General features: G+C 42.3%; 1 protein-coding gene across 1 annotated transcript in view; it reads left to right on the top strand.

Annotated features, from left to right (window-relative positions):
• Positions 1-27619, top strand: part of KAT2B (lysine acetyltransferase 2B) — a 103123-nt gene that overhangs the window by 53630 nt on the left and 21874 nt on the right. The window contains exons 4-11 of the mRNA XM_059920402.1: positions 141-233; positions 1520-1701; positions 9247-9438; positions 15515-15621; positions 20951-21076; positions 23296-23432; positions 25881-26089; positions 27305-27431. Of these exons, the coding sequence (XP_059776385.1) occupies positions 141-233; positions 1520-1701; positions 9247-9438; positions 15515-15621; positions 20951-21076; positions 23296-23432; positions 25881-26089; positions 27305-27431 (1173 nt within the window). The remainder of the gene's footprint in view (positions 1-140; positions 234-1519; positions 1702-9246; positions 9439-15514; positions 15622-20950; positions 21077-23295; positions 23433-25880; positions 26090-27304; positions 27432-27619) is intronic.

The raw sequence follows: 27619 nt of genomic DNA on the forward strand, positions 1-27619 counted from the left end.
TGTACAATTTTTCTAGATTAATGTGGCCTTTTTTTCCCAGCAAGACTGTAAGCTTGGAGACTCCATAGTGTCTGTGTGTGTGTGTGTGTGTGTGTGTGTATGTGACACTGACTGATTTTTTTTAAATGATTTCCTTACAGCTCTTGAGAAAGTCTATTTTACAAAGAGGAAAACCTGTGGTTGAAGGCTCTTTGGAGAAGAAACCCCCATTTGAGAAACCTAGCATTGAACAGGTAAAGAGATACAAGAGAAGCCCCTTTTTTATTGCTTTAAGGCTGAACAAACGTTTTCATTTTCATCCTCATTGCTGGCTTAGAGATGTTCAAAGTCTGTAGGAATTGTCTTGGGCCATTTGGATCAGAAGTGAATACTTAATGTAATAAATGATCTAGCTTGTGTCTCTTAGGGTTGCTGAATGCTCAGAATTCACTGTGTGTTTGGGAAAGAAAAAAATTAGGTAGAGCATGTAGTTCGTCAGAACACATGAAATGGGCTTTTTCTTGGTGTTGATGTTTTAAAATTAAGTCTTTGTCCCTCTGTTTGCACTGTTGAAAAGTCTACTGAGGCGAGGGAATTCAGGAGCAATGTGAAAAACATTGTAAGTCAAGTAAAAAGCACAGAAAAGAAATGAGATTTTGCTTCCAGAAATTGGCTTCCTGGTACATTATGATTCCTGCAAAGAAGCCGAGATTTACTTGGGGAATCTGTTGATATGTATAGACCTTTTCTATTAGGTGTTGTCAGTATCTCTCATCAGTATCAATTTTTTGGCCCATCATTGTTCGCCTAAGTAAATCTCAGATACTCTGGACTGCATTTCTTGATAAGAATAATTACAGAAGACATGATATCAGAAACAAATAAATGTATTTTATCAGTCAGTTTTTCATAGAAAAAACGTTGTCTTCAATCCCTACGAAATAAGAATTCATAGTTCCTTTATTTGAAATTAAATTAGATGGGAGTGTTCTGAAGGAAGATTAAGTTAATCCACAAATCCACAGATTATTTTAAAAGGCCATAATTCTGAATAAGAATTTTCTTTTGGTAGGTTTACTGAAACCGACAGAGTGATAGTAAAAGTTCAAATTCTAGTGGTTTAGTTCAGAAATTAAAATTTTACGAATGTAAAAACATTATATATTTATCCAAGAATCGCATTACATGTGAGCTACTGTGTTGACAGTACAGCAAGCGTTATGCTGCAAGATAGCCATATTTTATTGTTTATGGGGTTTTGACTTTTTCGGTCCGCGATTTTGAACTTTCCTTCAGCACGTCACGATTGCAGCAGGCATAGAATTGCAACTCACAGCCTCTGTGTCTTGTCACTTTTCATAGACTGTGATCTGAGGCATGATTCCTTCTGGGCGTGCCTGTTTTCTAACAGGGAAAAAGGAAGAGCTTTTTGTGAATAGAGAAATGTCTTTTCTTTTGCTAATGACCACCAACGGGGCTGACTGTGTGAGTGTTCAGGACTGCACAGCTGCATGAATAAATTGCCTTTCCTCCTTTTAAGGGTGTGAATAACTTTGTACAGTACAAATTTAGTCACCTGCCATCCAAAGAAAGGCAAACAATAGTTGAGTTGGCAAAAATGTTCCTGAACCGCATCAACTATTGGCATCTGGAGGCTCCATCTCAACGAAGACTGCGATCTCCCAACGATGATATTTCTGGATACAAGGAGAACTATACAAGGTAAGCAGATGGCCGGTTCTTCTTCTCTGGCCCATAAAGTACATTGCAGACATAACATTGCTACTTGCCTCTGCAAGCAGAGGGTTGCCCGGTTATCACGGGACTCCATCAGTTAGAGAGAACGTCTAATTTAACTCCCCAGATTCCTACTCTTCATTAATAGCATGATGTTTTGGAGGGTGAGGGATCCAAATCATCTAGACCTGAACTGAGCCCTTGAAGTGTGGCTGGCATGAATGGAGACTTCTAAGATTGTGCAAAAAAAAAAAAAAGAATGTCAAGTATTTCATTAATAGTTTAATAGTTTTTTATATTGATTACGTGTTGAAATGGTAATATTTTGGAAATACTGAATTAAATAAAATATGTTAAAGTTAATTTCACCTGTTTCTTTTTACTTTTTTAACGTGACTTACTGGGAAATTTAAATGCGTGGCTTACATTTACATGTGTGGCTTGCATGGTATTTCTATCGAGCACTGCTGATCTAGATAATTATACTATGACTCTGTAATTGTTATATAGAGACATCATTACAAAAAAAAAGCAATGACTGTGAATATAATAGTGTTAAAATTTTTTTTTTAAAGAAGGAAAGATCACCATAGTCCCAGCAGCATGGTATAAATAGTATCATTACACATATTGTCTTACAGCCATTGTCCCTTTAAATAGATATTTTCCATTTGTTAGAATGAAAGAAAATACAAAATTTGCATCCTTTTTGTCCCGCATTCAGACGTTTTACTGGTTGTATTACAGTCTGTTGAACTGATGTAATGTAATTTACCTAATCATGTCCCTGTTGGTGGACATCAAACATATTCTTGGATTACACATCCAAGAATTACACATTTTTCTAAAGTGGGAATTTATTTTTATTACTTATGACTTGCAGAATAATAGAATTGACTTAAGAGTCATAAACACGGGCCCTACAAAATAGAATGACTTACATTTATTTTTATTTAAGTAAGACAGGGACTTGTATTATCCATTCTGTTCACCTTTTTTATAGCTTTTCCCATTTATATTTTATAGGCACATCAAGCTTGCTTCAGGGTTTTTCCCCCGCCCCCAATTTAAAATAGGCAGTGTTTTTTGACAGCTCGTAAAGACCAATTGTACCCAGGTTATTTTCTGTAACAGCGGATGACAAAGAGGAATGGGTGTAGTTGAAGATAAGCTTTTCTCTCTGATCACTGACCTGATTTCATGAGTTAAAACCCCCTTTCCCTCTTTTTCTCCCCTTTTACAATATATATAATTTGAGTTATAAAAGTATTTTATCTTAATAATTGTAAAGATTTACAGATTTCTTCAAAATCAACTTTTTAAATTATGTCTTCATTTTCACACCTTCATTTCAGAGTTTTATATTAACAATAGTTCCTATAGTATTGTTACTCTTGTTTAAAATGAGTTGAGATAATAGAACTCTACGTGTCTTTTAACTCCATCTGTGAACGATTGACAAAGCTGAATATTTGTCAAAGCCAAATCCCTGAAAATATTTGCCTCTCTTTCTGTCGTTTTTTCTGTCTGTCTTTGTTTGTTTTTTCCTTTGGGCGTGCCAGCTTGTGGGATCTTAGTTCCCTGAACCAGGGATTGAACCCGTGACCCCTGCAGTGGCAGCACGGAGTCCTAACCACTGGACCGCCAGGGAATTCCCAATATTTGCCGCCCTTAAGAGAGGAAAAATTGTTTCATCAAGAAGGAGAATTAATTGTGAAGCAGCACGGGAGTTAATGCTGTATTTTAGAAAACAGAATAAAAATACTATGTAGCACTTTGGGAATTACCAAGAAATGGGCGGCACTTATGAATACTCAAGGAGTCGTAAAAAATAGAAGTCGAGTTCTGGAATGAGCGATGGGTTTGAACCATGGCTCCATCCCTCCCCAGTTCTGTGTGTGTGTTAGAGCTCTCACCTCGCCTCCTGGACCTTCCTGTTTCTTCCTCTGCCCGGTCCCATGGCTGTTGTGTGTCCCCTGAAGTGACCCGTGCATGGCGTCTGGCGCACAGCACAGGCGCTGGGAAGATGCTAGTCACGCTTTCCCCCCAACACACGCCCTCCAAAAGCTCAGTCACTGCCAGCGTGCGACTCTTCTGCTGGAGTGTGTGCAGTGGGATGAGAGGGTAGCGATTTGAGGGTCACTTTATTTTTTTTTTAATTTTTATTTATTTATTTATGGCTGTGTTGGGTCTTCGTTTCTGTGCGAGGGCTTTCTTCAGTTGTGGCAAGTGGGGGCCACTCTTCATCGCGGTGCGCGGGCCTCTCACTATCGCGGCCTCTCTTGTTGCGGAGCACAGGCTCCAGACGCGCAGGCTCAGTAGTTGTGGCTCACGGGCCCAGCGGCTCCGCGGCATGTGGGATCTTCCCAGACCAGGGCTCGAACCCTTGTGCCCTGCGTTGGCAGGCAGATTCTTAACCACTGCGCCACCAGGGAAGCCCTGAGGGTCACTTTAGAAAGGGCGCCGGGAGACAGCCTCAGGGTCCTGGCTGGCCCCGCCTCCTCGCCCCAGCCGAGGGCGGAAGGGTGGAGTCGGAAGGGTGGAGTCGGAAGGGTGGAGTCGGAAGGGTGGAGTCGGATGTAGGGAAGAGAAGCGGCGAGGTCCTCGAGTGAGCGCGTCCTGCAACCTGCCGATTTCTAGGCGGGCCGGAGATCAGGAGCCTGTCTGAATAATAAGGGAATGAAGGTAGATGTGCCTCCCAAACCGCCCCCCCCCACCCCCACCCCCGCCCCGGGCTTCCCCCCCACCGCCGTGTTGAGGAAGAAAGGGAAGCAGAGAGGAACAACCTGTGAACATTATCAGAAGCGAGACTTGTTTCGACCACGTGGGAATTTAAAAAACCACACGCCGCCGAGGCATGGTGTCTCCCTGATACCATCTTCTCCAAAATAGGTCCTGTTACAGCTGCAGGTACCAGGTGACGTGTCAGTGAACGTCAGGCGCTGGACTGCTGGTTCAGCATGTAATTTATAGCAGTTGTAGCCATTAGCACTGAGGGGCGGAAAACTCGTGGCGTGCACATCAGCATGAAGATGGGGAGAAACAGGATTCTCCGTGGAAGAGAATAGACTCAGAAAACGATTATATCCCTCACAAAGCTAACCTGTGAGGATCTAGCCAATAAAAAATTAAATGCAGACTGAACAGTAGAGCTGCTTAAATTACTTATCCTCTCTGTTCTGACTTAAGGAAAAACGTAAATATTTTATATGTTAAAAATATCTGGTATAGTAATGTTAAAATACTTAACCTTAATAATTTATATAAGTATAAATTAAGTATACCTTTATACGTCCCCCAGAAATCACTGTGGTGTTGGAAAAAAATCTGGACAAATATTTTGAAATTCCCTGAATTCCATGATGGTGTGCTAATATAATTTCACGAGGAAATAACTGGAAAATAAAGTGTCAAAGGAATACGACTTCTTAAAATACATCTGACCAACAGAATATGCTAAAGGAAAGTGGCAAATAATTAGCCTTAGATTCTCGGTTGTGCAGACCTTCTCAGAATTAGAGGTCATGCCTATATTGGGGAGATGCTTTGTAAGAATACTGAGCAAGTTAGATATAACTAAATTGATTTTGGTGAAACAGTTGTATATAACTACTGCTGTATGAGGTATAGCCTGTCACCATGCTTCCTGGGCATTCATAATTAGGTGTGTAAATCTAGGGCAGTATTTATCATGGAGCGTGGAAAGAACAGTGGATTGGCACTCGGGAGACCTAGCTTCTAGTCTGGTCTCTAAAAGTAACTAGCCTTTTAGTTTGGGAGAACTGGGAGAGGTCACTTAATTCCTGAAAACCTTAGGATTTTCAGTCCAGCAAGTAAGTAGGATGACATGGTCTTCTGCAGTCAAGTTCTCCAATTCTATTCACGTTTTAAAGAGAGCAAGGTGGTTGCAAATCACGATGCCGTTAAGAAGTCAGAGACAGTTGTTTGAACAGTCCGGCAGTTGCACGCCCATGCCGTCACCGTTAGGCGTACAAAGATCCCTGAGCTGTCCTTTCACTTCTTTGGAGAAGACCTGAAACCAGTCGTTTAGGTATAATCTCTTCCTCTAGGTTAGTCTTTGGGGGAGCGTGTGAGTAGTGACAAGGCACACATTCATTCTCGTTTCCTTCTTTCTGTCTCACCACACGCCTGGACTGTGTCAGTTACTAGAGCAGTCCCCGAAACACCACACGCTGACTCATCTCCTGTCTTTTCATACTGTGCCCTTACAGATTTATAAAATAAGATTAGTCTTGCAAGTAAAAACAAAACTAAACTACAAAGTGTAAACTGAGGTCTATAAAAATAATTCTCAGAGGAAATGAATGGCAACCTATTCTTTGAAAATTTTTACTAGATGATAATCTATGCTGCCTTCCTCTACTCTGGGGAGAGTGAATGACCTATTAAGCACTTTGGGACAACATTTTATGATTTTATGATAATATTTATAGCCTATCATTGCCATAGCAGAAAGAGCATCTGTCTTTAAGTAGGGTCTCTGACATCTGTGACCCCTATAGATGGAAATGCTCTTTTAGACACAAAATCAGCACTGCCAAATACAATATAATATGATCCACAAAAGTGAGCCGCATATGTGATTTAACATTTCCTAGTAGCTACAGTTAAAAAAATAAACACAGGACATTAATTTTAATAATGTTTTATTCACCCAATATATAAAAATATTATCGCTTCACCATGGAATCAATATGAACAATTACTAATGATGTATTTTACTTTTGTATTTTTGGTACTAAGTCTTCCAAATCCAGTGTGTGTTTTATACTTACAGCACATTTAAATTCATTCACTAAATTTTAAGTGGTTAAAGATAAATGGGGTTCTACCAAAACAGTAAAGTTTTGTTTAATGGAAAAATATTTCACAGCATTTCCATTTGAAAGTAAATTTTATTTATTTTATTTTTATTTTTTCCTTTATGTATTTTTTAATTTCAGTATAGTTGATTTACAATGGTGTGTTAGTTTCAGGTGTACAGCAGAGTGATTCAGATATATTGATATATATAAATCTATTCTTTTTCAGATTCTTTTCCTTATGGTTTATCATAGGCTAGTTCCCTGTGCTCTACAGTAGGCCCTTGTTGGTTGAAAGTTAATGTTAAATTGATTAAAATTAAGTAACATTAAAAATTAAGCTCTTTGGGACTTCTCTGGTGGTGCAGTGGCTAATAATCTGCCTGCCAATGCAGGGGACACGGGTTTGAGCCCTGGTCTGGGAAGACCCCACATGCTGCGGAGCAACTAATCCCGTGCGCCACAACTACTGAGCCTGCGCTCTAGAGCCCACGAGCCACAACTACTGAGCCCGTGCGCCACAACTACTGAAGCCCGCGTGCCTAGAGCCTGTGCTCCACAACAAGAGAAGCCACCACAATGAGAAGCCCGCGCACCGCAACGAAGAGTAGCTCCCTCTCGCAACTAGAGAAAGCCCGCACGTAGCAACGAAGAGCCAACACAGCCAAAAATTAAATAAATAAATAAATTTATTAAAAAAAAAATTAAGCTCTTCAAGAAAACAAACTTACGGTTACCAAAGGGGAAAGAGTGGGAGGGATAAATTAGGAGTTTGGGATTAACATATACACACTACAATATATAAAATAGATAAATAACAGAGTCCTACTGTATCGCACAGGGAACTATGTTCAATATTTTCTAATAACCTGTAAGGGAAAAGAATCTGAAAAAGACTTATATATTCACATGTATGTATATACACATATATGTGTATATATAAAACTGAATCACTTTGCTGTGCATCTGAAACTAATATAACATTGTAACCCAACTGTACTTCAGTAAAAAAAAAAAAAAAAAAAGAAAAAAGAAATTAAGCTCTTCATTTGTACAAGTGCTGAGTAGTTACACCTGGCTGGTGGCTATCAGCACAGGTATACAACAATCTTATCATCATAGAGGCTTTATTGGACAGTACTGGTCTAAATCCTTAAATCCTTATATATCTTCCATTGCAGCAGATTGGACATACTTTTAATATCATTAACATTTACAAACAATCTTATGATAGCCTAAGTCTCATGAAATTGAACTGATGATTATGGTTTGTGATTACATTTGTAGTTTCATCATTAGTTCCCTGGGAGCTGGCCTCCCTTCCACTCCAAATATTTTAACTTCATTTAGTGGCCACAGGCTAACTTCCAGCAAAGATTGGCTTCGAAGGTGATGAATTTCTATATGAAGTGCCTTATGAATTACAAAATCAATGCACCTCCTAGCTTTTTCTACTCCCAAGGTCACTGTTTCCGACTTGACAAGATACAGTGCAGCCCTTAAGATGCCCATCTGGGTATCGCGTCATAAAATGACATTTGGGTGTGAATTATTAGGACAGAAAAGTTGAGAGGAGAACAGAAATCGTTGCAGGGTTTTAAGGTTAATTTTGAATCTAGGTGGATGAACTAACACTGATGAAAGGTTTCTTCCCCAAAGATGAAACAGTCCCACCCCATACACAGGAGAACTAAGAAGTAACACAGAATAAGATAAAAAATAAGTCAAGAAGCGTGAGTAAGTGAATATTGTTCCACTCTTTATTGAGGGGCTGACAGTTCATTGGGGCGTCCTTCAGCAGTTTGGGCACAATGGAGCACGGCCCCCCATCTTCAACGAGATCAGGAAGGCACACAGGGAGGAGAGGGTTTTATTTGGGGAAAGCAGTCCTGTCCTGGAAGCGGATGTTTGGATCTGCTACCAAGGAGCGGGAGCTGGGCAATGAAACCTCGACCCTTGACCCTGGTCTCTGCTGCCCTCTGGGCCCCACTGTGTGCCCATGTTGCTGGGAATTTCAGGGCTTGCATCTCTGGGAGACCCTGGAGAAGGTGGGTCCATTGTGGATGGATGCTCATTTTCTAGCTTCTCTTGGCTGAACGAGCTTTCTCAATCATATGCTCTACGTAGCCCGTGTGCCCCAGAACTGTGACCAGGTTTCAGGAAAGCCCTGGTTTCCCTCTGGGTCCCGGGAACTCCTCCAGCCGTGTGCAACGCTGAAATGCATTTTTGACTTTGAGTCTGAGTCATTGAAAACGTACCTAAGCCACAGATGGTGGAAGCTCATTACTTCCTGCGTTTTGACTGAGTTTTGAACAGTCTTGAAGATCTTTATCTTCCCACCAAAGCTGTGGAGGTGTGTGAATGCTGCGTAGGCATTTTAAAGAAGCCTTAAATTTTACTTAGAGGATTAGATGGGGGAGTTCTTATTCTTCTACAAAAGGGACTTCCTCGGTTTCCCCTTTAATTCCTCCTCCTATTTAAAGGATGCTGCAGAATGGAATGATTCTAGTAGAATCGGACCCAAGTGGCTATGGCAGGGTGAGCTAACCTAATTCCCACGTTTTACTAGCTGGTGGTGATACTTCTGCTGGTCACTGCAGACCTGGTTTCTCCTGCTGAGGTTGAGGATACAGAGTAGCCATCCTTGGGTGTTCCACATGGTCTGGGGCTTAAGGGATACTGATGGCGTGCTCTCCTCTGGTTGCAGGTGGCTGTGTTACTGCAACGTGCCCCAGTTCTGTGACAGTCTGCCTCGGTACGAGACCGCCCAGGTGTTCGGGAGAACCTTGCTCCGCTCTGTCTTCACCGTGATGAGACGACAGCTCCTGGAACAGGCGAGGCAGGAGAAAGACAAACTGCCACTCGAGAAACGGACTCTAATCCTCACCCATTTCCCAAAGTAAGGGAGTGCTCTTGTGGGTCTTTGTTTGATGCAAGGGCTTGAGACTGATGGATGCACACAGCAAAGCCTGCCTCAGTGACACGATCAGGAGGGGTAGGAAAGCGGGACCCCATCCTTCTCAGCTCCCTCTGGGAGGCTCCGTGGGTACTTTCCAGCCCATCTGAGATGAGTTTGACTCTGTGCAACTGCTGCCTCAGCCTCGCCTCATCCCACCTGAGTCTCATGAGGCAGGGGGGTGGGGGGATGCTTTGTTTTGTATATTCGGCTGCCAGGATGCTAGTGGGGGCTGGGAAAGGTGGTGCAGAAGCAATTTCCATCTTCCCAGAAGTGGTGCAGGAGAAGTCACGTGGCTGTTTCTTCCGTCCCACGTCTCCAGCCATTTCCTTTTTTTAATTTTTTGGCCCACCATGCGGCACATGGGATGTTAGTTCCCCGACCAGGGATTGAACCCACGCCCCTTGCATTGGAAGCACGGAGTCTTAACCACTGGACCTCCAGGGAAGTCCCATCCAGCCCTTGCTAAGATTGGCGGATCAGTCCCGTCTCAGCTAGAGTGAACTAGACCCCAAGAGCGGGGCCGGCCGGGAACAGAGAGGCCTCCTGCAGAATGATCTTTGTGCCTCTGTACTCAGTTTCTTGTAGAATGTGCATGCTCTTGTGCACCTTGCTTCTCGCACCTGCCAGAACTCCAACATGTGAATAATCATTTAAATATTTTTCAAATACATGAAACGTGTCAAAGGGATAGGAAGTTGCAGTGCCACACCATTGGCCTTGGAAATGAATTTTCAGCGCGAAGGACCCAAAATTTAAGCTAAGAGGCTGGGTGCTGCTGAGAGCCTGGGGACGCAGGTGATGACTTGTCACGGAGCAGTGACAGGAAGGAGGGAGTTCATTCTGCCTGGAGTAGCACTGGTTTGCGGGGATGGAAGGTATCATTTGAAAAGGCATTCTAGGTCTGATAGGGTTCTGCCAGGGAGAACTGCGAGATAGCAGAGTTTCAGAGAGGAGCCATTATATTATAGTCTTTGAGCAAAGACTGATGAAATCCTGTTTTATCTGAGAAACTGGATTTTTATTATTGTTACTATTTCTGGTTTACCCAATTTGTATCTCAGGAAAGATGATTTAATTTTTAAAAATAAGTGAGGCCCAAAACAACAACAAAAATGGTTTTCTGATGAAAATGGACCGAACAAATTTTTTTTTTTTTTGCAGTTTAACACGAATCTCAAACGTTAGGTAGAGGATAATTCTAATGAGCTTTAGCTGAACGTCCAATATTTGCACATAAGTCCTAGCCACCTGATTTTCAGTATTTCCTGAAGGCAACCAGCACACGAGACTGAGGCAGGACATGGACCCTTTGGTATCCTCCAGGGAGGAAGGTTCAGAAGCACTTAAACTGCAGTTTGAATGTTGCCCCTCAATGGGTAATGAACTCTGGGCAAGTTCATGTATTTCAGTGGCTGCCTTTTAACTGTTCTAAGCTTCTTTCCATAGAGAGTAAAGCAGTTTTCTTATTTCTCTATTACATTTGCCACATAAGTAGCATTTCATGTGTTCAGATTATAGTTGTCATTCTGTCTCTAAGCCAAGGGACAAAGAGGACCCCTCTCCCCTCCCCCCCCACACCTTTTGTGGTGCTTAAAGAGAAATTTTAATTACCTTGCATAGTAGCAATTTTTTTTTTCCCATAGCAAACTCATTTTGCTTCTTACAGATATTTGCTAATTATAGTGTTTTGTTCGTTCAGCCCATAGTTCTGGCATGCTTATGCTGTTCAGCTGAAAAATCAATGTTGCTTTCTTTGTATCTCTGTTACTAATGGTAGGGTAAAACTACCACCCACTTCTCCTTTTAATCCCTTTTCATTGAATCTGACAACATTTGAGGCTGTTAGGGATTTATACGGGCAGATTTGGCGGCAGAATCTCATATTGAAGCCGGAGGTGCCATTTGGATCTTGGGCACCAGCTCAAGGCGAGGGCTGCAGACTGCTTCTCACACCTGGTGAGGTCGCCGTGATTCTCAGATGCATCTTCAGAGCTTACATCCTTATCTTCCTGCTCTTCATATGTTGCCCTTTCTTCTGCTTGGCTTTAACGTGTGCCTTTCCCCCACGCCACCCCCATCCACCTATTTACACGGTTGCTTTTAAAAACTTTAGTATGTACATTTCATTCTAAAAGTGATAAATGGACATGTTGATGAAAATTTGATTCACAGGGAACAAAGGAGCAAAAGACCACTATAACCCTACCACTGTGATATACTTTTTGTGCTTTTAGATATTTCAATATTTTCTCCATGTATAGAACCTATGATTCTATACTAAGAGAAAACACCTTTCTTCCCGTCCCCCCAAATAACTCAAAATACAAAAACAATCTTTTTAGTTTTCTGGAAATTAATTCAAAAAAGTTGAGAAGTATTTACTCATAAAAAGCTGATGAAATTTGGGCCAAAAACAGCAAAAATCTATGGCATTCTTGAATGGACATAACCCCTTCAAACACCCTAAAACCCAGAGCAGCAGGTGTGGTGGAGGTAGCAGGATTGGGAATGCCCATGAAAACCACGGTTTTAAGCTGAGGAAGCTGACTTGATTGGTAGCAACATGCTAAATACCAACACCCAGGGAAGATTTCAATAAAAAGAGCAAACTCTGTAAGAAATGAATGGGGAAATAGAGTTCTGCTAGCCTAAAGCTACAGTCCAGGAGAGAGAAATTCCTCAGATTAAGTCCAAGTAAATTATTCAAAAACAAAATCCCCAACAATACAACAAACTTCAGGGGAAAAAAAATCAGAATCCAAATTTGCTAAGATATATTTTGTAAAATGCACAGTTTTTAACAAAAGATTATATGATGTACAAAGAAAAAAGGACGTAATATCTATACTTGGAAATTGAAACAGTCTAAAGAAACTGTCTCCGAGTGGGACCCAGCTGTTAAATTTAGCAATGATTTTAAAGCAGATCCAATAAATGTAATCAGATTATATTGAAAGATGCTATATTCAAAGAACTAGATGAGAACATGACAAGGCCTCAACCAATAGTGGACTGTGATAAAGAATCAATTTATTGTGTTCTTTTATTCTACATACAATTTTGTATCCTCTGTATATAAAACAAGTGTTTTCTCATAGCATTAGATGAGCCTGTTCTTTATTTTATTGAAATAACTAAATATATGTATATATATATTATATAACACACACATGATTATTTTCCTAAATTATTAATGGCATTCTTCTTTGGTGAGTCTCTTTAGGGCTTTGTGAAGTGTTCCCATTATATAATTACTGATAAAGAAGGAGCCTGGAAAAGGAAAGGAAATTTACTTCTGTGATAAAGGGCAGTTGGGGAAATCTTGAGGGCTGTGTGAGGTGAAGGCAGGGTCTGCGTAGCAAAAGGGGGAAATGCATCAAGAACCTTCCCTCTTGTCAGCAAGGTCAGAATGTGATCTTAGTAAGGATTTTTACCTCCTGTTGCTGTCCGTCTTTCTGTGTTAGATAAGAAGCATACTAAAGTGTTTTAAAGCATAAGTTAATGGTGGCTTGCTTGGCAAAGGTAACTCATGTCATTTCTGTAAACCATGAATTACACAACTGAGTGCAGGTAGATGTTCACGCAAATGGTACCTTATTCTTAAATCTTCTGAGTATGAGTAGCACGTCAGAAGATCCTCAGGACCTTTCCCCACCTGTCTTCACTTCCAAAAACCCAACCTCTCCCACCCCGAGACCTTCAACAGTGTTGCCGGATTTGATTAATGAGAAGACTAGTGGCACTTTCAGTAATTGTGATGCTGATGATGATGTGAATGTATGTCCTTGATCAGTTATCCATACTTGGTATGTTTCTCAGTTCAAGTTTTAAGGTAACTTGACACCTTTATAAAGGTAACATAACACATGGACTATACATTATCATAGCTTTAGGGGCGGGGGCAAGTCCCCCGAAGCAAATCCATTTATAATTATAAAGACTATAAGTAGTCTTACGTATGTTTTGTTGCCAAATGGATTAGGGAAAATACTTTTTTTAAGGGCTTTTGGATTTCAAAATTTCAGAGACAGGATAGTAGACGTATACAGTAGCTAACCTTTATTACATCATTGCAGTGTAAACTTCTTGAGGGCAAGACGAGGTTGTGTTCCCTCTGTCCTCCAGCACCTGGCACAGCACCTGGCATGTGGTGGGCATTCAGTGTTTGTTGAGTGAATGAATGAGCGCTTCCTAAGGGGTCAGCACCATTTGAAGCATGGCATTAGTGTACTCCTCACTACCACCTTCTGCAGGAGTTACTGTTGATATTTCCATTTTATAAAAGTGGAACCAAGGAAGAGGAAAGTTAAGAACTTGTTCCAAGGTCACACAAATAATAAGTGGTGAGCTTGGTAATTGGATTTTAGAACCCAAGCTCTTAGCCATTATTCTATACCCCTCCATGAGAATTAATGTGCCTTAAAAAGAGGCTTTCAGGAAGACATTCCAGTACCAGAAGTATAGATTTGTGTTGGTATTTTAATCATAGTTCTTCTATTTTGGGGCACATAAGAACTGTCCAAGGTACTTATCAAAAATCAGTTGCCCAGACCATTCTCCCAGACTCCGATTCAGTAAGCGTAGGTGGGCTTTGGGTATCTATACTCCTACCAAGGTATTCGGGTGATTTCTGTGGGCCCCCAAAACTTGAGATCTGTTTGTTTATAACACGACAGGAAATAATAACATAGTAATTAATCACATGTTCTGATCTTGGCCCTGCAATTTACTGGTTGTGGGACTTTGTACCAGTTATTGAGCCTCTCTGTGCCCTAAGTTTTTCCATCTGTAAAATGGGTACAATAATGGATCCTATCTCATAGGGTTGTTAGGAAGATCAAACGAGTTAATATACACCAACTACTTAAAGCAGTGTCTATCCTATAGTAAGAGCTATGTATGTGTGTGATAAATAAAACTAAAATACGTAACTCATTGGGTTGATGTGAAGATTCAATAAGAAGTTCTTACCCAGAGAAAACCGTAATTCAAAAAGACACATGCGCCCCAATGTTCATAGCAGCACTGTTTACAATAGCCAGGACATGGAAGCAACCTAAATGTCCATCAACAGAGGAATGGATAAAGAAGATGTGGTACATATATCCAATGGAATATTACTCAGCCATAAAAAGGAACGAAATTGGGTCATTTGTAGAGTCATGGATGGACCAACAGAGTGTCATACTGAGTGAAGTAAGTCAGAAAGAGAAAAACAAATACTGTATATTAACGCATATATGTGGAATCTAGAAAAATGGTATAGATGATCTTATTTGCAAAGCAGAAATAGAGACACAGAAGTAGAGAACAAATGTATGGATACCAAGGGGGAAAAGGGGGGCTGCTGGGAGGAATTGGGAGATTGGGATTGACACGTATACACTATTGATACTATGTCTAAAATAGGTAACTAATGAGAACATACTATGTAGCACAGGGAACTCTACTTAATGCACTGTGGTGACCTAAATGGGAAGGAAATCCAAAAAAGAGGGGATATATGTATGTGTATAGTTGATTCATTTTGCTGTACAGTAGAAACTAACATAACATTGTAAAGCAACTATACTCCGATAAAGGTTAATTAAAAAAAAAAAAAGAAGTTCTTAGGACAATGCAGGCACATGGCAAGGATTCCATAAATACTATAGCGGCTTTTGTGATGGAAATGACAGTGACAGTGACCGATCCATGGAGGGCTGGAATCTGGTTCCGAGATTCCCTGAGGGAGGCTGGGTGGAATGCATTTCCACTCATGTAATGCTCTGTGTAGTCTAGCTCGTATCCATCTATGCAGAGCCCAAAGAGAATACATCTGTAGAAATGCATTCTGTTATTAGAATATACCAGGGCTGCCCAACTAAATCATCACTTGAGTCATAATTGACTAGCATATTTCTAAATTGAAGATAGGATGCTGGTGTTCATGTGATTGCCGTGGGTGGTTGGGGCTTTCGTCCCTCTAGTAATGCATTAGTTTTGATCTCATGCTTGCCTTTACTCTTGTGCCTAGGTTTCTGTCCATGTTAGAAGAAGAAGTTTATAGTCAAAACTCTCCCATCTGGGATCAGGATTTTCTCTCAGCTTCTTCCAGAACCAGCCAGCTAGGAATCCAAACAGGTAAAAAAAAAAATTTTTGTTTTGCATAAATCAGAAAACAACCAGGAAGTGTTCGTTGCAGTTCACTCTGCATTTATTTGTGTTTTTCATCAAGAATTGAAGACTAGCACCAGCCAAAAAAAAAGTAAAAGCTCTGGCAAATCTTGCGTCTACATCTCTGTTGGTGAGGAGAGCAGGTGCAAACCAAACAGTTAAAATAACAACAGCTGCTGCTTCTGCTATGGGAGTTTGCTCAGCCCGCGCCTCACAGCTGTACGGGAGGTTTAAACCCAGGCGGCTCAGGTCTGCAGTCAATGCTGGCTCTTTTTGAAGACACTTACAGTCTCGGTCAATGGCCACATATGCCCAGGAATCATGTCTCCGTCTGGTTTCTGAATCTGTGGGGTCTGGTTTGGGCATCAAGTTGCTCTCATGGATAATGGTAGGATGGTGAGTCTCAGGACGTGAAGTGGGGTCAGGGCGTCAGCCGGCATTGCCTCGGGTCAGCCAGTGGCCTCAGCGAGCATTTTGTGAGGAAGGAAGATGTGTAACTTCTGGAGTCACACTGACCCTAGAAAGAGGGTCTGAATTTCTGCCTTGGATGCTCGGAAAATTTGGAGAAGTTTGTCAAGAGATGCCAAGGCAGTAATTTGTTTGTGGCCTTGGGGAAAGATAGAATGCAGAATTTTGATGTCGAGTTTTTAGTAGATCTAGTTCAATGTGTAACATGGGGGCTCTTAAGTATTGCCTCCAGCAAAGGGTAATTTTATTCTCGCCATTCCCCCACCCCGCAATTTTTTAAATTGAATACGTACAATGAAAGGCAACCTTTTTAGTATGTGGTTCTGTGAATTTTGGCAAACACACATAGTTAGTTGTGTAACTACCACTGCCATCAGAATATAGAAAAAAAAAATATAGGACAACTGCATCACCCCAGAAAATTCCCTTGTACCCCTTTTGTAGTCCATTTGGTGCTGTAACCCCCAGCCTCGGCGACCACTGATTTGTTTTTTGTTCCTGTAGTTTTGCCTTTTCTAGAATGCCATATGAGTGGAATCATAGCTTTCTGACTCTGGCTTCTTTCACTCAGCATACTGCATTTGAGAAGGTGATTAAAACTTTTTTTTTTCATCTAGAGCCCAAGTTTGGATGCATATAATTAAATCCTTCCAAGCAGTGTACTTAGGGAATGAGGTATTTTGGTTTGGATCAAACCATCTTTGTTTGGCTTCTTGTTACCAGAAACATCTTCTGTGCTGTTTTTTCCTTAGGTCGTAGAATATAATTTCATGTTTCTCTGGTTCAAAGCCTGTAGCGCTCTGGGGCTCTTCTGTGCATGGACAGAACTCCAGACCAGAGTGTCAGCATTTCCTGGACGTGCTGTGTGTAGCACCTGGATGTGTGTTCTGTATTTCTCTCTCTGTCCCCATGTTGTTCACTTTGTCTCTGTCTTTATCTTACCTAACTTTCAAATGGCATCTCTCCCACAAACCCTTTCCTAATTCTCCCCACGCCTTCTAGTAAGGGCTGGATCTCCTTTATTCCAAACGTTCGTGGAACCTTGATAATATCCTATCGCCGGTTCTTTTTTTTTTTTTTTTTAAGGAAGCTTTTTTTTTTTTTTTAATGTTATCGATTAACTTTTTTTTTTTTTTAAGTTTAATTTTTATTTATTTATTTATTTATGGCTGTGTTGGGTCTTCGTTTCTGTGCGAGGGCTTTCTCTAGTTGTGGCAAGTGGGGGCCACTCTTCATCGCAGTGCACAGGCCTCCCATTATCGCGGCCTCTCCTGTTGCGGAGCACAGGCTCCAGACGCGCAGGCTCAGTAATTGTGGCTCACGGGCCTAGTTGCTCCGCGGCATGTGGGATCTTCCCAGACCAGGGCTCGAACCCGTGTCCCCTGCATTGGCAGGCAGATTCTCAACCATTGCGCCACCAGGGAAGCCCTATCGCCGGTTCTTTAACTTGGCTGCACCGTGGCATCACCCATGTGATTTAAAATACTACTGATTTCGAATAGTGTTATTTATTTGTGGTATGATTAATTATAGAACTTTATTAATTTGGGATGCTCTCAAGGAAGGAAAGAAAATTTACATTAAAAATCTAGAAAAAATTTTTAAAAAGTTTAGAAACCACCTAAATTTATAGCCTGGCTCTTAGTGACTCAGTAAAATATGCCATATAGAGGTTCTTATTTCAATAAATAGTTAAGAATTGCTTCTATCAGTTTTTGCCAGTAGATGCCTCTGTATGTTTGAAAGTAATTTCCTTCCTTCCCACATTTATCTCCTGATTTTCTATAGTATTTATGGCACTGGTTTAGATACTGAGAATAGCTATAAATAAAACAAAATGATTTATTTTAAGTAAAAAAAAAAAAAATACTACTGATTTCTGAGGCCCCTCCCAAGAGGGTGTGATGTAATTGGCCAAGGGCATGGCCTGGACGTGGCCAAGGACGTGTCCTGGACATCGAGACTTTAAAAGCTCCTCAGGTGACCTGATGTACAGCAGTGTGAGTCACACAGCACTCACCTCCTGCTACCCTCGCCCCCTTTTCTCTGTACGTCTCTGTCTCCTGTGAGCGTGACTCCCGCATGGTCAGAGACCCAGTTTTGCCGCGAGAATAGCTGATACTTCCAGTAAGTGCTTGCCCTGAGGTTTGCTTTCCTGTCTTTGAGCCTTAGCACAAACCATGAGAAGTTGGTGTGATTATCCCCTTTACGTGGATGAGAAATGAGAGCTCAGAGGGGACCAACCAGTTGCCCAAAAGCAGAGCTCGTGAGTGATGGGACTGAGCTTCACACTGGGTCTAATTCCTGTCTCTTGCACTGCGTTAAGAGCCAGAGCTCTAACCGCTGCTCTGCACGGCCCCAGTGTGCTTTGCAAATGTGCAGGCAAGCACGTGTGGAAGGAATGAGTGAAGAACATGGGCCGGGGACACCAGAGCTGTTCGGCAGGGTCAACTTAGTTCTTTTCTGGAGGGACTTCTGGAGAGGATTCCTCTCTGGGTGAAGACTTCCCTTGACCCTCACCTGCTCAAGACGCATCCCAGTCTGTCCCACTTCCGTTGTGTTGTCTGTCATCACACAAGGTGGAGAAGGCGGGTCGTCTCTGACCCTCTGGGAATTTCAGATTCATCTCTGTGTCTCAGGTTGTCACGCAGTTCAGCTGGACTGTCAGGATTACCTGCCGCCGTCGGAAGCAGGCTGTCTTCTCCTGTTCTGCAGTAATTGCAGTGTGTTCTCTGGGGGAAAAGACAAGTGTAATCACCTACTTAATTGGCATGTCTGCATATCTATGCAACTGTGATAAATGACATTCATAATGATGGCTCTGAACTTTTGCAAGGTACTCAGATGTCTTCTGAATCACCAGAGCTTCCTTCCCCTTTGTGTAGAATCGCTCCAGTGTACTTAGAAATTCGGAAGGCTTGTTTGCTGGGAGGAAAGCCATACAGCCTGGTGCTTTAGTATATTCTGCTCCCCCATTTTTTTCTTTTTTTTTCTGGGGGAGGTGTGGTTTCCTCACCTACGTTTTATTTAAAAAAATTTTTTATTGTAATGACCTATATGGGAAAAGGATCTAAAAAAGAGTGGGTATATGTAGACGTATAACTGATTCACTTTGCTGTACACCTGAAACTAACACACCGTTGTAAATCAGTGTATTCTGATTCTTTACATACCAGTTGCTGTTCAGTTAGGAGTGCTATGGGTCCATGTCTCTCCGTGGCTCGGTTTACTTACTCCATCACTCTCTTGGCTGCGGGGAAGGTCCCCCGTAGTAGACCACACTGTGGCTGCCTTGACACCAGGATGAACGTGCTCTCTGGGCATCTGTCTGCACTGGGAATGCCCGTGTCCCTCATCAGTCTCGCCTCATCAGCTACAGATCAGCAACACACTAGCGAACAACGTCCTGCTTCCTATGATGGCTTTCTTGAAAAAAGGCGAAACAAAAAGGTTTTGTTTGGAAGTACTCTCGAACTTACAGAAAAGTTACAAGACTAGGACAAAGCAGTCCTGTGTGCTGTATGTTCTTTGTTAAATTGTTAACATTTGCCATACTTGCTTCATCCTTTCTCCTGTTTCTCTGTCTCTGTCTCGCTCCATATATATGTGTGCATATGTGTATGTTTTTTGTCTTCTAAACTATTTGAAAGTTACAAACGTCATGCCCCTTTACTGACTTCAGTGGGTATCTCCTAAGAGCAAGGACGTTTTCTTATTTAACCGCAGTATAGTTATCAAAGTACGGGATTTTAACCTTGATGCAATATTATTATCTAATCTATGTGCTATTTTCCATTTTGCCCCTCATCTCAGTGATGTGGTTTATAGCAATTTTTGTGTCACATCGGGAGGCACGTAACGTTGGCCTCTCCCATTGTTGCTGGTGTGCAGTTTGATCACTGGCTTAGGGTGGGGTTGATGAGGTTTCTCCACTGCAGTGTTATCATTTCTCCTTTTGTAATAAAAAAAAAAAGTACTTTTGTGGGGAGATACTTTGAGACTACCCTGTCTTTATCAAAATTATATTCATTGGGACTTCCCTGGTGGTGCAGTGGTTAAGAATCCGCCTGCCAATGCAGGGGACATGGGTTCAAGCCCTGGTCTGGGAAGATCCCACGTGCCGCGGAGCAACTAAGCCCGTGTGCCACAACTACTGAGCCTGTGCTCTGGAGCCCATGAGCCACAACTTCTGAGCCTGCACGCCACAACTACTGAGCCTGCGCTCTAGAGTCCACAAGCCACAACTACTGAGCCCACGTGCCACAACTACTGAAGCCCGCGCACCTAGAGCCCGTGCTCCACAACAAGAGAAGCCACCGCAATGAGAAGCCCGCGCACCGCAACGAAGAGTAGCCTCCACTTGCCACAACTAGAGAAAGCCCGCGCACAGCAACGAGGACCCAGTGCGGCCAAAAATAAATAAAAATAAATACAAAAAAATATATATTCACAAGGTTTAGACTGTACAGATGATTCTTCCCTGAATCAATTATTATATACTGGCTGCTTCCCCTGGCCCCTGCCAACTTCCATCATTCCTTTCTTATTTGTTGGCATTCTCCTGTACGAAGAGTTTCACCTTCTCCCCACTTATTTATTTATGCATTTATTATCTTATCAATTTGGACTCGTTTATCTTTATTCTATCCAGCGGGTTATAATCCATCCCTATCTTTCTTACCATGCCCACATTGGCCCCATAGTTTTTATTTTAAAGATGACTTCTTCGGGGTGATGGGCAGGAATGGGATGGTGTCATGTGCACTTGGTTCCTTATTGCCTAAGAAAGAAGTCATTTAATACCTTCTTTTCCTTTTCCTGGGGGCAGTTATCAATCCACCTCCTGTGGCCGGGACAGTTACCTTCAATTCAAACTCAGCGTCCCTTGAGCAACAGAATGGAGGGAGCAACAGTCCTTCCTGTAAAGGCGCTTCTGGGCTTGAGGCAAACCCAGGTAAGCTCTTCGAGGGCATCATGGAGGACTGCAATTTGCCCTAGAAGCTCTATTTTCTGAGGCGTGCCAAAGGTAGACTTTAAACAGATTGTACATGTCCAGGATCTCAATGGTTGGAACTCACTTTGAGCTGTATTGGTTAGTTATTGCTATGTAACAAACCCACTCAAAGTGCAGAGTCTTAAAACTGTAATCTTTTATTATCATAGCTCACTCATCCTGTGTGTTGCCTGGGAGGTGGCTAATCCTGGCTGGTCTCCTTCAGGCGGGGCTTGCGTATTTCTCATCCTCCTTCTAGGACCATTGGGTTTCTTCTCCTTCCCTTGGGGCAGAATATGTCCTTATTATGGTGGCAGAAGCACCAGAAAGCAAGAAGAAATACGCTTACTTGAAGCCTAAACTCGGAACTGGTACCCCATCACACCTGCCTCATTTTGTCATCTAAAGCTAGTCACATGGTCAAACTCAGAGTAAAGGGGTGGGGAAATGTACCCTACTCCTTTTATAGGAAGAGCTGCAAAATCACATAGCAGAGCGTGGATACAAGAGGGGAAAGAATTTGGCCTTGAATGTAATCTGCCATGTGGGCAAAAACATCTCTTAATCCTAAAGGCATTTCACAGTTACAGAATGTTTTGAAGGTTGCATTTCTGTCTGCAGGCTTGACCTCAGACAAATCTTGGGCATGACCAAAGTTTGACATTAAAGAAATGACATAAAAGGGGGAGAGAAGAGGATTTTGTATGAAGTACTAAGCATTTAGCATTGGTGCCACCATTGTCTCTCCCACTTCCAAGGGAGACATCACTAATTAATCTGCAAACTCTTTGCGAGTGAGCTTGGATGCAGCCTAAGATGCTTTCTTATCACATCACTATTAGCAATCTATCAAGTTTGGGGCATATTGGGTATAAGCCTTAGCTCCAAAATAAATAGTTCACAATGCCAATCTTGGGAAATCTTGGAATTTGAAGGCTTCTTGGTCAAATGACTGAAAATATTCTCACTCACCTCCAGTCACAACAAGTAAAAAGTTATGAAAACAAGAACTCAACCAAAACTGTTTAGTAAGTAACATGTAATATTTGGAGAAGCATCTTGTATAGACGAGATACTTGCCATTGCTCTGCTCCTTTTTAGCTAAAGTTGATGGGAATGCTATATGCAACATGTTTAGTGGGATTCGCACCTGAGGAATAAATTAGATTTGAACATCTAAAAATTAAAAAAATTTTAATTGTAAAAATAAATGCATTATGACAGAAGGAAAAAAAAAAGAAAGAAAGAAAAACCAAACATGCTAGTAGAAGGGACAGAAAGCCACCATGTAATCTAAGGAGGAAGGTGGGAGAGAGTTCTCCTTGCCTTTGCCCGGCCTTTCCCAGCATGTGACATATTGAGAGTGTATCCACTTCAGAGACCAGTGGCCCTGCTCACTTTCTGAGGCACCATTTTAAGGCAAAAAAGCATCGTGAGAGATAGTGAGGGTCATTTGGTGATGAAAAAATTAAATTCACCAGGAAAATAAAACAGTTCATGAGTATATTTCAAACATATAGACATATGTACATGACATGCATACGACCACATATATCTAGACATACGTACATGCAAACATATATGAAAGAGGGAGAATTAACAGAACTGCAAGGAGAAATAATCACTTCAAACCAACCAACAGTTGAAGTCTGGAAGAAACATCTCTGATTCATTCATAGATCAAGCAGACAAAACTGTCAGGACAGAAGCCCTGCAAACACGATCAACAAGATTAATCTAGAGAGCACTCAAAATCGGAAAAATACACATTCTTTCCAAGAAGACGCTTAATTTGCAAATAATTGGTCAAGTCTTCGTCCATAAAGCAAGTTTCGAAAAATTTTGACCTTTGGTATCATATGGACCATGTTCTCTGACCACTAAGTGATAACTAGACTCACCCCTTAATACGCAAGTGAAGAGACACATGCCTTAATAACTCATATGTCAAGTTAAAAAATTATCATGGAAAATAGAAACTATTTAGAATAGATCAACGGTTGGCAGTTACTGTGAGACCTCCTCCCTTCTCTCTCCCGCCTTCCACTGCGCCCCTCCCCCGATACACGGAGGGTTGACGTCCACACCTGTCAGTGTTATTAGAAAATTAGTTGGATTAGTTGGCATGTGCTTTGTGGTTAAAATAACCCATCGTTTACCCTTTTATTTTGATCCTCAAGGAGAAAAGAGGAAAATGAATGACTCTCATGTTTTGGAGGAGGCCAAGAAACCCCGAGTGATGGGCGATATTCCACTGGAATTAATCCACGAGGTCATGTCCACCATCACGGACCCTGCAGCGATGCTCGGGCCAGAGGTCAGCAGGGTGAACCTAGGCAGCCAGCTGGTGGACCCCTTCTGCTCTCCGGGCCACTCCAGCTGCTGGGAATGGGGATGGTATTGCCGAGAGAGAGCATGTCATGCTACCCCGGTTTGCATTTTGCCTGGTGGTCAGGGTCGGAAAGGCAAGAAAAGCTGATGGAGAGCTGATTCCCCTTGATGACTGTCACATCACGGGGAAACATAATCTCATGCAGTTGAAGGCATTTCTCCTCCTTCAACTTTTTATCTTGAAAAATTTAAACCCTCATAAATGTTGCAAAAAACTCCATGATAAAGATCCAGAGACTCTTTATTTAGATTCACCAGTTGTTAACATGCCTCATTTACGTTCCCTCTGTCTCGCTCTCTCTCCTGTGAAGCATTAGGAACCATTTCAGAATTCAATACAGATGTCATAACACTTCACCCCTAACTATATTTGCATGTGTCTCCTAAGACTGAGACTGTTCATTCACATGACCTCGATGCACTTATCACCTCCAGCAAATTTAGCTAGGTTACAGTATAATCTAATGTCTGGGTTGGCAGTCTACAGCCTGCGGGCCAAATCCAGCCCACTTGCTGGTTTTGTAAATAAAGTTTAATTGAAGTGTATTGTCTGTGTCTGCCTTGCACTACAAGAGCAGATCTGAATTATTAAGATAGGGGAAGTCTGACTGCAAAGCCTAAGATAGTTGTCCCCTGGCCCTTTATAGAAAAGTTTGCTTAGACAAAGTTATATTAGACCCTTGGCCTAATATACAGCCCATATCCAAATTTCCCGTATATCCAAATCCTGTCCATTATAACATTTGCTGCTGTTGTTGGAGGATCAGTCAGGGAGCATAAACTGCATTTAGTTCTTATCTCTTCACCTCTTTTTTTTTTTTTTTTTTTTTTGGTCACGCTGTGTGGCTTCCGGGATCTTAGTTCCCTGACCAGGGATTGAACCTGTGCCGCCGGCAGTGGAAGCATGGAGTCCTAACCACTGGACCACCAGGGACTTCCCCTCTTCACCTCTTTAGTCTCCTTTTTTCTAGAACAGTTCCCCAGCCCTCTTTTGGTCTTTTGTGCCAGCACTGTTATTGCAGAGTCCCGGTCACTGGTTTTGCATAATGTCCCTCTACCTGGATTTGTCTGTTTACCCATGATTAGATTCAAGTAAAGCAATCCTGGTAAAAGTACTGCCGTCAGTCTCATTGTGTCCTATCCAGGGGCAAAGCAGTTTAAGACGTTTCTGACAGCTTCCAGAAAATGAAGGAATGGCTCGGAGATTATTTTGCAAAACATCTTTAAAATTTTTTTTAGTATGGCTCTGCTAGATCAAAGTACCCATTTTTAATTTGTCATGTTTCCTTAGAGGTTTATTTCATGGTAGTGAGGATAAGTCAGAGAACCAGAATGTTGTTAAGAGAGAGATCTTCTTATAAAATTGTTCTTTCCATTTCCTTCTAGGTATCCAGTCCTGGGGACTTATGACTATAGTACCTTTTGTGTACTTGTCTTTCGGGGATTTAGTAACTTCACGGATTAGTTTAGCTCAGTTTTTTTCAGCTATAAAGTGTGGATGTAGTCACACATTTCAGGATGTGTTGGGTGGATTTAGTAGTGTCCTGGAGTTGACTTGTACTGGTGTGTGCAAGGCAACTGTTACATTTTCAGGAATTTTGTGTGCTGGTTGTTAAATACGTTGGTAGCTTGAAATTGACCACAGTGGCATCCGGGCACCTGGGCACCGGCCATAGACCAGTGAAATGAGCACGTGCCGCCAGTGGGCTTTTCTCCCTTGGGGAGCTGTTGGTTGAACACTGACCTGCACCCCACTGAGTGCTGGCACAAGGTTGTGCTGCGAGCTGTGGTTGAGAGTGGTCAACGGCGACTCCTGTGCAAAGAAAACCATCTTCCAAGAAGAGGTGCTGACAGTATAAGACTGCCACTATTGGGCCTGTACTGGGATCTGTCATCCCGAGGGTGCTATAATGCTCAGCCAGATGGAGTTCCTAAAAACCAGGGACTGGCAAACTATAGCCCTCAGGCCAGATCCAGTCTGCCTTCCCCCCTTTTAAGCAAAGTTTTATTGGAATTCTGCTGCCCCAGTCATTTATGTGTTGTCTGCGGCAGCTTTCACCCTACAACAGTGTTGGCGAGTTGGCACAGAGACCTCATGACTTGCAGATCTAAAATATGAGCTCCCTGGCCCTTTACAGAAAGTCTGGTGGCTCCTGATCCACACCAAATCTCCGTGTACACGTAGAAAACTCTGGTCCCTCAAAATGCTCTACCTACCTATTTTGTTTTCATAACTTGTGTGTGTTGGTTGGGACCCTGAAAATCCACAAACGTGCGTCTTATTAGAACACAGAAGAGAGGCATTGGTATGTCCTATCCCTCCTGTCTTAAGAGAAGAGCTCTGTGTAATGTTTTCCTGTCTCCCGCGTCCCAGACCAATTTTCTGTCAGCACACTCAGCCAGGGACGAAGCGGCAAGGATGGAGGAGCGCAGGGGTGTGATTGAATTTCACGTAGTGGGCAATTCCCTGAACCAGAAGCCCAACAAGAAGATACTGATTTGGCTGGTGGGGCTGCAGAATGTGTTTTCCCATCAGCTGCCCCGGATGCCAAAGGAGTACATCACACGGCTTGTCTTTGACCCGTAAGTTGTGCTCTGCTGTTCCTTCTCCCTTTTTCCCCTCTTCTTTCTTTCTTTCTTTTTTTTTTTTTATTTTTTTGGCCGTGCCACGTGGCACATGCGATCTTCGTTCCCCGACCAGGGATTGAACCTGTGCCCCTTGCAGTGGAAGCCCTGAGTCTGAACCGCTGGATCACCAGGGATCACCTGTCCCCTTTTTTCCCTTTTAAATGAAAGAGGAGCTACTCAGACAGTGAAAGTCAGCCGTAGTCACCCACCGAGTCCTGCGGCCTCTCGTCACACTGTGGATGTAGAGTGGCATCACGATAATTGCCATGGCTAAAGGCATTAAGATTAATTTTTCAACAGTTCGTCAATTTTTTGTGAATGAGGCTTTATATTTTAAGTTGCGGGTGACCATCCTGTGCTTCGTTCCTTATAGCAGTGAAGGAATATATAAACGCTAAGCAGGCGTCCCACTTTTTCAATAGTCAAAATATTCTTGATTTTGGTATCTTAACTAGGTACCATTGTTGCCAGGGTCTGTAAGCCCTGAGAAGATTATTGGGGTATTAGGTTAACTTTGACAATCCATTACATTAAAAAAAAAAAAAAAAAAAAAAAAGCAAGAAACAAGAAAGTAAACTTCCCTACTTGAATGTATTTTAACACATGGAACCCAGTAGCCTACGTGCATTGTGATCCGTGCATGTGACTATTCAGAGTGACGTTTTAGACTGCAGGCCCGATAGGATTCTGGAATGCAGGTTTCAGCAAATTGTACCTGTGGATTTGGTTTTCTTTTCCATATTGTTTCCGTGCTATTTTTGAGTGAGACTAAACTCTTCAGAAACACATCCCATGTTTGTCCCTGCCTTTGTGCTCTCCCTCTGGACTCCCACTGTGGGTCCATGGGCATCAGGGGTGGCCCTGTTCCAGCACCAGTCAGCACCTCCCCACATGCTCTGTTCTTTATTTGTAACCTCAGAGCCTCCTTAGGTGGCCGGCCTTTGTCCTCACGGAAGCTCTGGTGCCATCTCAGGCAGGCAAGCTTGCTCTAAGAAGTCCACAGTAAAGAACGGTCTGGTGAGATGGTGGCCAGAGAGAGGAGGTTTCCATGGAAAAATCAAGAAGAAACAACCCCCTGCTTTTCCTGGCTGGTTCATGAGGGGGACACCCCAAACAGTATATTTGTATAACCAAGAGAAGTAAAACTTTGACCTAATCTTATTCTTGCAGGAAACACAAAACCCTTGCTTTAATTAAAGACGGCCGTGTTATTGGTGGTATCTGTTTCCGAATGTTCCCATCCCAAGGATTCACAGAGATTGTTTTCTGTGCTGTAACCTCAAATGAGCAAGTCAAGGTAAGAGTGACCCAAGGTCTTAGAAGAAATGCAGAATGTGGTGCTTCTCACGAAAGCCGCAGAGCTGGGCAGGGTCTCCAGGTCCAGAGAAGGTTCCAAGTGGAGCCCAGGACTTTCCGAGGAGCACCCTCTCACTGCGGGTGGATGAGTGTGTGTGTGTGTGTGTGTGTGTGTAGCGTACACGCTTC

The sequence above is a fragment of the Balaenoptera ricei genome, chromosome 4 (assembly GCF_028023285.1).
Source record: "Balaenoptera ricei isolate mBalRic1 chromosome 4, mBalRic1.hap2, whole genome shotgun sequence".
Classification (NCBI taxonomy): Eukaryota; Metazoa; Chordata; class Mammalia; order Artiodactyla; family Balaenopteridae; genus Balaenoptera; species Balaenoptera ricei.